Source organism: Hyaena hyaena, unplaced genomic scaffold (assembly GCF_003009895.1).
Source record: "Hyaena hyaena isolate Hyena2069 unplaced genomic scaffold, ASM300989v1 scaffold_24, whole genome shotgun sequence".
In the NCBI taxonomy this organism is placed as follows: domain Eukaryota; kingdom Metazoa; phylum Chordata; class Mammalia; order Carnivora; family Hyaenidae; genus Hyaena; species Hyaena hyaena.
The window spans coordinates 5,038,555-5,051,366 of NW_024080656.1; the positions used below are offsets into that span (position 1 = coordinate 5,038,555).

A 12,812-nucleotide genomic window follows, 5' to 3' on the forward strand; every position below is an offset into this window, starting at 1 on the left:
CACTGCTACGCAAGTACCTTAATCCAAGTCCACGGAGACCTTATTTGATCCAGCACTGTGAGGGTTAAACAAGATAACACAGCAAGATCTGCTTTATTCTTCAAACTTATTTGGCAAGTCAAGGTTTTGGAGGCTTATCAAAATTAATACAGTACCCACGTTAAGAAACCAGGGGCTACTTCATGAAATCCAAAGCAGGTTAGCATTATAGCAAAGGTGAATGGATATTTACATACAATTACTATAAAGTTAGAGTTAAGCCTTTATGTATTTTGTATCATGGAGTTGAATGTTAAAATCTATCGACAAAGAGATAAGAACTTTCCAGTAATCTGATTTTTTAGTAATCTTAAAGTTGTGAATATTTAACCTTAATATATTAAACTATGTTTGCCATAGAATTTAAATTTGCTTATCTTGTGATAAATTACTCACTGTGACCTTTTACTAATCTAGTTATATTTATCTCATTTAGTATAAAAGACTGTAGATTCTCTCAAAATTAGGAACAAACTAATTTACTTCCCTTGGAGAGAGCTATTTTGCAGGAACATAGTTAAGCTACTCAGATTGATTTCGAAACAAACGACCATACTCTTGTTTGCTGTGCCAGCTGTTGTTTTACCCCCTTGGAAACAGCAAGGTAGAAAACCCAAGAATCCATGATGCTTATTTTCTATTCTGATAAATAATTTAAAAAAATAACTTTACAGATACTTTCAAATAGTGATAAGCGTTTTTAAGAAAAGTATACAAGGCAACCGGATAGAGAATAACCAGCCCTACCCCAGCCAGCGTAGTCAAGGAAAGCCTCTCTTGAGTTTGAGCTAAGATCTGAATGAGCACCTCAGAGGTTAACACCGTGGTGAATACTGTTCCGGTCTCTCTAGAAGCCGACTGACTCCTGTTCCCATGTCTGCACATCTCCCTTTACCCATCGTGAACATATGAAAGTCTTTTATTACACTGCACACGAGAATCCGAGGTTCAGAGATTGGTAAGGCAAGTACCTGCCTTCATGTGCTCTGGCTACACAGTGGTGTGTTCGAAGAGAACGACGTACTCGGGCAAGGTTTAAAGTAATGAGTTCGGCACCTTAGCCGCGGCTCGGGCACATCCAAGGCTCCAGAGAGGTTAAACAGGCCACCATCCTTCCTTCCCCCCTCTCTTCCCACGTCCAACAGCATGGCCCAGGTTTGGAGGCTCAGAAAATAGAAGCAGGCAGACGCCTGAAAAGGTCCTGTCACTTCTCCCAACGCTTTCCTAGCTGTTAAGATGCAAACGACTCGCGTTAACTTCCAGCTGACGCGTCTGTAGACGGAGGAGAAACGGGAGGATACCGAAGCCCCGCCCCGCCCCGCCCCGGCCGTTGCGTCACCGTCCACGAAGCCCCGGCCTCTGGATTCGCGCTCCGCTAGACGTCACTTCCGCTGCCTGCGCGATCCGCGACGCTAAATGAGGTTACCATTTCCCGGTCATTGGGGCCGCCTGTGGCGGCGCAGGCGTGGCTATTAGCAGGTGTCCGGTCTATGGAGTCAGTTGTTGCTGGAGGCGTCGCGGAGGCAGGAGGTGGTGTCCGAATAGGGGCCTTCGCCCCGCCAGGATGTTGCCGGGCTTGGCCGCCGCCACTGCGGCCCACAGATGTAGCTGGTCTTCCCTGTGCCGGCTCCGTCTGCGCTGCAGGGCGGCGGCCCACGGCTGCAACGAGCGCCAGGGTGAGTGTACCGGCCCGGCCGCCGGCTCCGCGGCAGCCGGCCTGGAGGACCAGGCCGGGCTCGGCGCTTCGCCTCGGGCACTTCGCCCGCTTGCCCTTCCCCAGCCCCATCGGCTTCTTCCGCGTCGCCGCTTTTGCAGTTAAGCGGCTCGCGGGGGCCCTGGACGGGTCTCCCAGACCCTGGTTTCGCCTATGCCTCTAGCACGGCCCCCGCCGAAACTTGCGGGGGGCGCTCGGGCCCGGTCGCATCCATGAAGCCAGCCACTTTGTACCAAATAAAACGCTCCGTGTGCATCGCGGCGTCCCCCGGCGACAATCTCTTTCCCTTCAGGCAGTGAGAAATTGCTGACTCCCCAGCGTGCCAAGGTTTTTCGAGCTCACCCGTTCCCTTTCATTGAGCGCTTTTGGCCGACTAGATTTTCTTGCCCTGTTCTTTTTCCCAAATTCCCAACTCTTTTTCTTAAATTTCCTGAAAGTAGGCAGGGCTGGTGTGTGTGTGTGTGTGTGTGTGTGTGTCCTCATTATTTACGAATCGTTCTTAAATATGAGCGTATGACCGTGCCACAGTCATTGAATGAGCCCAGTTTGAGACTGAAAAGGAAAAGAACCCTTCAATTCCGTTGAACAACCTTTTTGGTGAAAACGTGTGTACCGGAACTGTAACTCGGAAAAATGTGGTTGACGCGAATTTTTATCCCTCTATTTCGGCACTCATTTCGGACTCAAATTTAAATGGTCCCCCAGTTTCCAAAATAGCATTGAACCTGTAAGTTTTAGTGAGGCTTGTTTTTGCCATAGCTTGACATGCTCCAGCTTGAGAACTGATAGGAACGAAGAGGGAAATCACAGAACCGTATCCACCCCTAGTCTCATTCCTCAGATTCTTGAGTATGCAGAGGACCTACAGAAACATTTCCCAAAAATTCATGTTTGAAGAACTTTGTAGCATGTTTGTGACCTCAGAGAAATTAGAACTTGAGTCCAGTTATTCAGGTTTGTAAGAGTATACCTTAAAGCCATACCTATGCTGTGCAGGTAAATTAGAATATATTAGTATCTTTTATTTGCAATGAATGTATAAGTTGTCTCTTAAAATTTCAGAAGAGTTAATTTTAACATCACTGTTCTTGGGGCTTTTTGGTGGTGATAGAGAAGTTGAGTTTTTCTATATTGGCAATAAAGCTGGTTCCCTAACGAACGAAATGAATCACCTGATTACACCCTTACGCCACAATCCCCAAGTAAGCCTTCTAGCATTAGTTGATTCTATTTGCCAAGCAATTTTGGCATTTTACACTTAAATTAGGTATATTGGCTATTAAATTTAGTCTAAACTGCCCTTTAAGTGTTGGTGGAAAGGATTTGCAGTTGTGTAATTTGTACTCCCTATTCTCTGTAACTGTCATCATGTCCAAAATTATGTATTCTTTGTCTCATCCATCTTTGAACCACAGATAATAATACCTATTTAATCAGTTAGAATGAGTTTGCAAAGTTCTTTGGATGTTTATCACCAGGAAATTAAAATGTGTTTTCACACTTAAAAAATTGTATAAAGGTTTTAAAAATAGCCTTCTTTGTGAAAATTTAGTTCCAGAAATACTGAAACAATTTTTAAAAGGACAATCATTATGGTAAAATTAAAAAAAAAACACATTTAGAAAAAGGGTACTATTTAAGTTGGATGCATGTAAGAATAAAAGGATATTTGAAGAATTTTTGGGAAAAAATTCTAAAAACGTATTTTTCTTTGTCAAGAAAGTTTATGCTTCTAAAATTCCTGTGTGGCGGAGGAAAAACTTACAGAGGATACAGAGAGAAGGAAGCCTTAAGGGAAACAGTTGCCTTATGTGTATACTTAAAAGTGAGAAATGCCTGTATACTGAAGGCTCAGTTTAAAGGTGAAAAGGAAAACAATATTCTGGAGCAGCACTGTCTAAAAGAAAGATAATTGAGCCATGTATCTAATCTTGATTTGTCTCATAGCCATATGTGAAACAGTAAAAAACAGTGTTAATTTTAATATATTTTAGTTCTTGTTTTTTTTTTAATGTTTGAGAGAGAGTGTGTGTGTGGGGGGGAAGGGCAGAGAGAGAAAACAGAGGATTCGAAACAGGGCTCTGCTGCTAGCAGAGAACCCAATGAGGTCCTCAAACCCACAAACCATGAGATCATGACTTGAGCTGAAGTCAGACGCTTAACCAACTGAGCTACCCAGGCACCCCAATTTTAATATATTTTATCCAGGATTTTCAAAATATTTTAATATGTAATCAAGATAAAAATTGAGGTATTTTACATTATTTTTCTGTACTGAATCTTTGAAGTCCAGTGTGCATTTTAAATTTAGCACATCTTAGTTCAGAATAGCCACATTTCAAGTGCGCAATGAACAATGACTACTGTGTTGAACACTGCAATTATAAAGTTAGTATCCCTAATTTATAAAGAATTTTTACAAACCAGTGTATCTTGCAGTAAAGAAAGTGGGCAAAGTAAATGAATGAAGAGTTCATAAAGGAGTTCAGGTGGCCAATAAAAGTGCCAAAATGTACCATACTTACCAATAAGCATAGATATATAAGTTTAAGAATTTGCTACTCATGGCCTGTCACAAATTGACTAAGTTTTTCATAATGATGTCTCATACTGAGGGTACAGGAAAGCAGGAACTCTCTTACTACTGATTGGGACATACAGTTGAACAGTGTTTTGGAAGTTAGTTATTCTTTGTATAAAAAGAATACAAAGGGGGCACCTGGGTGGCTCGGTTAAGCATCTGAAAAGTCTCAGGTCATGAGTTTGTGAGTTCTAGCCCCACATCAGGCTCTCTGCTGTCAGCACAGAGCCTGCTTCAGATCCTCGGTCTCCCTCTCTCTCTGCCTTTCCCCTGCTCATGCTCTCTCAAAAATAGATAAACACTGGGGTGCCTGGGTGGCTCAGTTGGTTAGGTGTCCGACTTCAGTTCAGGTCATGATCTCACGGTTCGTGGGTTCGAGCCCTGCCTTGAGCCCTGTGCTGACAACTAGTTCAGAGCCTGGAGGCTATCTTCGAATTCTGTGTCTCTCTCTCTGACCCTCCCCTGCTCATTCTCTCTCTCTCTCTCTCTTTCTCTCTCTCAAAAATAATAAAAACATTAAAAAAATAAACACTTAAAAAAAAACACTAAGGGTGCCTTTGTGGCTCAGTCTAGTAAGTGTCCAACTTCGGCTCAGGTCATGATCTTGTGCTTCCTGAGTTTGAGACCCTTGTTGGACTCTGTTCTGACAGCTTTGAGCCTCAAGCCTGCTTCAGATTCTGTGTCTCCTTCTCTGCTCCTCCCCTGCTCATGCTGTCTCTCAAAAATAAATAAACATTAAAAAAAAAACAAAACTTTAGGGTTGCTTGGGTGGCTCAGTTGGTTGAGCATCCAGGTCATGGTCTTAAGGTTCATCAGATCCAGCCCCATGTCTTGGGATTCTTTTTTTTGTACTTAAAAAAATTTTTTTATGTTTATTTATTTTTGAGAGAGAGAGAGAGAAACTGAGCATTAGTTGGGGGGGGGGGGGAGAGAGAGAGAAGGAGACACAGAATCTGAAACAGGCTCCAGGCTCTGAGCTGTCAGCACAGAGCCCTATGCGGGGCTCAAACCCACAAATAGTAAGATCATGACCTGAGCCAAAGTTGGACACATAACTGACTGAGCCACCCAGGTGCCTCATTGGGATTCTCTCTTTCCCTCTCTCTGCCCCTCCTCTGCTTTTGCTCCCTGTCTCTCTCAAAATAAACATTAAAAAAAAAAGAACTTTTTATACTTTCTGACTGATTCTATTTAAAATGATTTACTTTAAAGAAAAAAGCAGACAGGTATAAACAGTGTGTACAGAAATTCATTATACATTGTAATAAATTGGTAACATTTTTAGTTATGAAGAGTTGGAAACAAATATATTGGTGCCTTTATTATGCACTGATGATATATACAACATTAAAAAAATCCATTTTGAATGATATTTAGTGATCTGACTACTCTTGTACTACTAGGTAAAGCTAGAAAAAAAGTACAGTAAGAGTATATGCCACTCCCGTGAGTGGGGACAGGAGAGTGGCAAAGACAGATGGAGACAGAATCTCGAGCAGGCTCTGTGTTCTGCATTGGGCTCCATGTGGGGGCTCCATCTCACGCACCATGAGATCATGACCTGAGCTGAAATCAAGAGTTGAATGATCCACCAACTGAGCCACCCAGCCACCCCAAACATAACCCTTTTAAATAATAAAAATGTGACATAGTGTGTATAGTTAATATTTCCTTTTTTGAAAGTTCATCTGACTTTGCATAGAGCACAGAATCTGAAGCAGGCTCCAGGCTCTCAGCCTGACACGGGGCTCGAACTCACAGACCATGAGATCATGACCTGAGCTGAAGTCAGACGCTTAACCAACTGAGCCACCCAGGCGCCCCAATAGCAGTGTAGTTTTAAATAAAAAATTAAATTTTGTATTTTATTCCTGTCTCTAATCTGGTAGGATTTATTACCCTAAGGAAAACAGTGGAAGTTTAACTTATGTTGTGTCCCCTCTCCCGCCTTGAATGTTACAGGAACATTGCCAGCTATAGAAGACCATTTTGGCAGGATGACAACATGGGTCTGTATAGTTCAAGTTTATGAGAGGATGTTTTTAACTGTAAGATGATGCTAATCATACTCTGTGCTTCATAGGTTTTTGTGAGTGAGGTTCAGTTCAGCAAAGAGGTGCCAGGCATTGTAGTTGCTGGCGCTGTAGTGCTGAACAAGACAGATGTTCACTGGGCAGAGTGAGAAAACATATCTCAGTGCTGCAAAAGAAATAAACAGGGTGATGGGCTAAAAAGTAGCTTGCAGAGGCCATTTAGATCTGCCAAGGAAGTGGTGGCTGAGTCAAGGCATGTGACGATCTGGGGTAAAGAGTAATCCGGGTGGAGCAAATAGGAATGCTAAAGCACTGTACTATGTTAAGTAACAGTGAGAGTGGACATCCCTGTCTTGTTCCTGATTGTAGAGGAAAAACCCTTAGGTTTCTCCATTGAGGATGATCTTAGCTGTGGGTCTTTCAGATATGGTCTTTGTGATTCTGAGGTATGTTCCCTCTACCCCTGCTTTGTTAAGAGCAGAATGGATGCTATATATTTTGTCAAATGGTTTTTCTGCATCTGTTGAAAGTATCATATGGTTCTTATCCTTTCTTTTATTAATGTGCTGCATCACATTGATTTGTGAATATTGAACCACCTTGCAGGCCAGGAACATCTCCCACTTGATTGTGGTGATTGCGGAGAATAATTCTTTTAATATTTAGCTGTTGGATTTGATTTGGTAGTATCTCTTTGAGAATTTTTGGATACATGTTCATCAGGGACATTGACCTGTAATTCTCCCTTATAGTGGGGTCTTTGGTTTTGGAATCAAGCTACTTCCTGCTTGTAGAATGAATTTGGAAGTTTTGCATCTATATCTTTTTTTTGGGCCAATTTGAGAAGAATAGGTATTAAGTCTTCTTTAAATGTTTGGTGGGATTCCTGGGGCACCTGGATGGTTCAGTTAGTTAAGTGTCCAGTTTTGGCTCAGGTCATGATCTCGTGGTTCGTGACTTCAAGCCCCATGTCAGGTTCTATGGTGATAGCTCAGAGCCTGTTTCAGATTCTGTGTCTCCTCTCTCTGCCTCTCCCCCGCTCATGCTCTGTCTCTCTCAAAATTAAATAAATATTAGAAAATGTTTGGTAGGATTCCCCCAGGAAGCCATTTGGCCTTAGACTTTTGTTTGTTGGAAGGTTTTTGGTTACTAATTCAATTTCTTTGTTGGTTATGGGTCTGTTCAAATTTTCAGTTTTGGCCATTTATACATTTCTAGGAATTTATCCATTTCTTTCCCATTGCCCAATTTGTTGGCATATCATTTTTCATAATATTCTCTTTTTTAAAATTAATTTTTATTTAAATTTAAGGTAATTAACATACAGTGTAGTATTGCTTTCAAGACTGGAACTCAGTGATTAATCACTTCCATATAACACCCAGGGCTCATCCCAACAACTGCCTTCCTTTAATGACCATTATCCATTTAGCCCATCCCCCCATCCACCTCTCCTTCAGTGACCCTCAGTTTGTTTCTGTATTGAAGAGTCTCTTATGGTTTGCATTCCTCTCTTTTTATCTTATTTTTCCTTCCCTTCTCCTCTGTTCATCATTTTGTTTCTTAAATTCCACATCGGAGTGAAATGACATTTTCTTTCTCTGATTTTGCTTAGCAATGCACTCTGGTTCCATCCATGTTGTTGCAAATGGCAAGATTTCATTCTTTTTGATCACCAAGTATTCCATTCATCGTCTTTATCCATTCATCAGTTGATGGACATTTGGGCTCTTTCTGTAATTTGGCTATTGTTTTTCTTTTTAATTTTGTTTAATATTTTCTTTCTGAGAGAGAGAGAGAGAGAGAGAGAGAGTGTGAGCAGGGGAGGGTCAGAGAGAGAGGGAGATACAGAATCTGAAACAGACCCCAGGCTCTGAGCTAGCTGTCAGCACAGAGCCTGATGTGGGGCTCAAACCCACAGACCGTGAGATCATGACCTGAGCTGAAGTCAGAGACTTAACCCACTGAACCAACCAGGCACCCCATGGCTGTTGTTGATAGTGCTATTAACATTGGGGGGTGTGTGCCCTTTGAATCAGCATTTTTGTATCCTTTGGATAAATACCTACTAGTGCAATTGCTGGCTTGTAGGGTAGTTCTATTTTTAATTTTTTTCAGAAAAAAAGAACTAAAAGGCATCCAAATTCAGCAAGGAAGAAGTCAAGCTTTCACTCTGTGTAGATGATATGATACTCTACATGGAAAACCTGAATGATCCACCAAAAAACTGCTAGAACTGATCTGTGAAGTTAGCAAAGTCACAGGATATAAAATCAGTCTACAGAAATCAGTTGCATTTTTTTAATTAAAAACTTAAAAAAAAATTTTTTTTACATACATTTATTTTTGAGAGACAGAGCCCAGGTTGGGGAGGAGCAGAGAGAGGGAGACAGAATCCAAAGCAGGCTTCTGGCTCTGAGCTGTCAGCACAGAGCCCTACATGGGGCTTGAACCCATGAACTGGGAGATCATGACCTGAGCTGAAGTCAGATGCTTAACCGGCTGGCACCCCCCCCCAATTTTTTTTTTAATGTTTAATCATTTTTGATAGAGACAGAGTGTGAGCAGGGGAAGGAGCAAAGAGAAAGGGAGATGCAGAATCTGAAGCAGGCTCCAGGCACTGAGCTGTCAGCACAGAGCCTGACATGTGCCCAAACCAGTGAACCGTGAGATCATGACCTGAGCTGAAGTTGAACACTCAACCAACTGAGCCACTCAGTCACCCCTCAGTTGAATTTCTCAACACCAGTAGTGAAGCAGTAGAAGGAGAAATCAAGGAATTGATCCCACTTACAGTTACACCAAAAACCATAAGATACCTAGGAATCAACCTAACCAAAGAAGTAAACGGTCTGTAGGCTGAAAACTATAGAAAGCTTTTGTAAGAAACTGAAGAAGACACAAAGAAATGATAAAACATTCCATGCTCATGGTTTGAAAGAAAAAATATTTTAAAAATGTCTATACTATCCAAAGCAGTCTACACTTTCAGTGCAACTCCTATGAAAATAACACTAGCATTCTTCACAGAGCTAGAACAAACAATCTTAAAAATTTGTATGGAACCACAAAATACCCCAAATAGCCCAAGAAATCCTGAAAAAGAAAAGCAAAGCAGGAAGCGTCACAATTCTGGACTTCAAGCTGTATTACAAAGCTGTAATCACCAAGACAATATGGTACCGGCACAAGAACAGACCTGTAGGTCAGTGGAATGGAATAAAAAACCCAGAAATGGACCCACCAACTAATATTCAACAAAGCAGGGAAGAATATCCAGTGGAAAAAAGACAGTTTTTTTTTTTCAGGAAATTGTACTGGGAAAACTGGCTAGTTACATGCAGAAGAATGAACCTGCACCACTTTCTTACACCATACACAAAAATAAATTCAAAATGGATGAAAGAGCTAAATGTGAGACCGGAAAACATCAGAATCCCACAGGAGAAAACAGGCAGCAACCTCTTTGACTTTGGCCACAGCACCTTCTTTCTAGACATGTCTCTGAAGGCACGGGAACCAAAAGCAAAAATGAATTAATTGGGACCTCATCAAGATAAAAAGCATCTGCGTAGTGAAGGAAACAGTCAATAAAACTAAAAGGCAAACTATGGAATGGGAGAAGATATTTACAAATGACATATTGGATAAAGGTTAGTATCCAAAATCTATAAAGAACTTACGAAACTCAGCACCCAAAAAACAATCCGGTGAAGAAATGGGCAGAAGACCTGAATAGACATTCTTGTAAAGAAGGCATCCAGATGACTAATAGACACATGAAAAGATATTCAACATCGTTCATCATCAGAGAAATACAAATCAGAACCAGTGAGGTACCAACTCATATCTGTCAGAATCGCTAAAATTAACAACACAGGAAACAACAGACATTGGTGAGGATGTGGAGAAATGGGAACATTTTTGTACTGTTGGTGGGAGTACAAACTGGTGCAGTGACTCTGGAAAACCGTATGGAGGTTCTTCAAAAATTTAAAAATAACATAATATTCTCTTTTAATTGTATTTCTGTGATATTAGTTGTAATCTCTCCTCTTTCATTTGTGATTTTATTTATTTGGGTCATTCCTCTTTTCTTTTTGATAAATCTAGCCAGGGGTATACCAGTTATATTCATTCTTTCAAAGAACCAGTTCTAGTTTCACTGATCTGCTCTACTGGGTTTTTGTTTGTTTGTTTCTGTACCATGTATTTCTGTACTAATTATGTTTTTTCTTTTCTGCTGGCTTTAGGCTTTATTTGTTGTTCCTTTTTTTAGCTCTTACAGGTGAAGGTTAGGTTGTATATTTGAGACTTTTTTTCTTTTTGAGGTAGACCTATATTGCTGTATGCTTCCTTCTTACGACTGATTTTGCTGCATCTCAAAGGTTTTGGACTGCTGTGTTCTCATTTTCATTTGCTTCTAGATACATTTCAATTTCTTTAATTTCCTGGTTAACCCTTTCATTTTTTAGTTGGTTGATTTTTTTTTTTTTTTACCATAACACACTTTGTATTAACTTCTTTTAGACAGAAGTCTTATAATCCTGAAACAATCTTGCAGTCATTTCAACTCAAGCTGTATGTTACTGTCCTTTAAATTTTTAAGTGTATTTTCCACTTGAGGTTTTTTAAATAATGTATTTATTTTTAAATTTATATCCAAGTTAGTTAACATATGGTGTAACAATAATTTTAGGAGTAGATTCCTTAATGCCCCTTCCCCATATAGCTTATCCCCTCCTCCCCACAACCCCTCCAGCAACCCTTCGTTCTCTGTGTTTGAGAGTTTCTTATGTTCTGCTCCCTCCCTGTTTTTATATTATTTTTGCTTACCTTCCCTCTTTTCATCTGTTCTGTATCTTAAAGTCCTCATATGAGTGAAGTCATATGATATTTGTCTTTGACTGATTTTTGCTTAGCATGATACTCCCTAGTTTCATCCACGTAGTTGCAAATGGCAAGATTTCATTCTTTTTGATTGCCGAGTAATACTTAATTGTGTATATATATATACCACATCTTCTTTATCCATTCATCTGTCAGTGGACATTTGGGCTCTTTCCATACTTTGGCTATTGTTGATAGTGCTGCTATGAACATTGGGGTGCATGTGCCCCTTCGAAGCAGCATAGCTGTATCCCTCGGATAAATACTTAGTAGTGCAATTGCTGGGTCTTAGGGTAGTTCTATTTTTAATTTTTTGAGGAATCTCCATACTGTTTTCTAGAGTGGCTGCACCAGTTTCCATTCCCATTTTAGTATGATGATCTTAACCTCCATGTATTTGTGGTCTTTCCAAATGTTTTCTTGTGCTTGACTTTAAGTTTCATAGCATTGTGGTCTGAAAATATGCATGGTATGATCCCAGTTTTTATACTTGTTGAAGCCTGATTTGCGACCCAATATGTGATCTACTCTGGAGAATGTTTCATGTGCACTGGAAAAGAATATGTATTCTGCTGCTTTAGGATGCACTGGTCTGAATGTATCTGTTAAGTTTATCTGGTCAGAGCCTTTGTTTCCTTGTTGAATTTCTGCTTAGATGATCTGTCCATTGCTGTAAGTAGTGTGTTTAAGTCCCTACTATTATTGTATTGTTATCAACGAGTTTCTTTGTCATTAATTGATTTATGTATTTGGTTTCTCCCAACTTGAGGGCATAAATATCTGTAGTTGTTAGATGATCTTGTTGGATAGATCTCTTTATTATCATATAGTACCTTTCTTCATCTCTTGTTATAGCCTTTGGTTTAAAGTCTAGTTTGTGTGATATAAAAGTATGGCTACTGCAGCTTTCATTTGATAACCATTAGCATAATAAATGGTTTTCTGTTCCCTCAGTTTTCATGTCTTTAGGTCTAAAATAAGTCTCTTGTAGGTAGCATATAGATAGGTCTTAGGTTTTTTCTTTTTCTTTTTTCTTTTGTCCATTCTGATACCCTCTGTCTTTTGATTGGAACAGTTAGTCCATTTACATTCCAAGTGATTATTGATATGAATTTAGTGCCTGTAAATATAATATGAATTGTATTACCTATAATGTCAGTGTTTCTGGAGATTTTCTTTGTTCCTTTCTAGTCTTTGTTGCTTTTGGTCTGTCCTTCCTGCTCAAAGAGTCCCCTTAATAGTTCCTGCAGGACTGGTTTAGTGGTCATGAACTCCTTTAGTTTTTGTTCAGAAGCTCTTTATCTCTCCTGTCCTGAGTAGTAGCCTTGCTGGATAAAGTATTCTTGGCCGCATATTGAATATATCATGCCTCTCCCTTCTGGTCTGCCAAGTTTTTGTGGAGAGATCTGCTACTAACTTTGTCTTTTCTTATTAGGTCAGGGATATCTTCTCCTTTGCTGCTTTTAGGATTCTTATCTTTGTATTTTGTAAATTTTATTATGATTATATCTTGTTGTTGGCCTGCTTTTCTTGATTTTGATGGAAGTTCTCAGTG

The 12,812-nt window shown here is 40.2% G+C and overlaps 1 protein-coding gene across 2 annotated transcripts in view; it reads left to right on the forward strand.

Moving 5' to 3' along the window:
• Positions 1 to 1,442: 1,442 nt before the first annotated feature.
• SLC30A9 (solute carrier family 30 member 9) overlaps positions 1,443 to 12,812 on the forward strand; it is an 82,818-nt gene continuing 71,448 nt past the window's right edge. For both annotated transcript variants that reach the window (XM_039226988.1, XM_039226989.1), the window contains exon 1: positions 1,443 to 1,715. In XM_039226988.1, the coding sequence (XP_039082919.1) occupies positions 1,604 to 1,715 (112 nt within the window). In that variant the 5' untranslated portion in view covers positions 1,443 to 1,603. The remainder of the gene's footprint in view (positions 1,716 to 12,812) is intronic.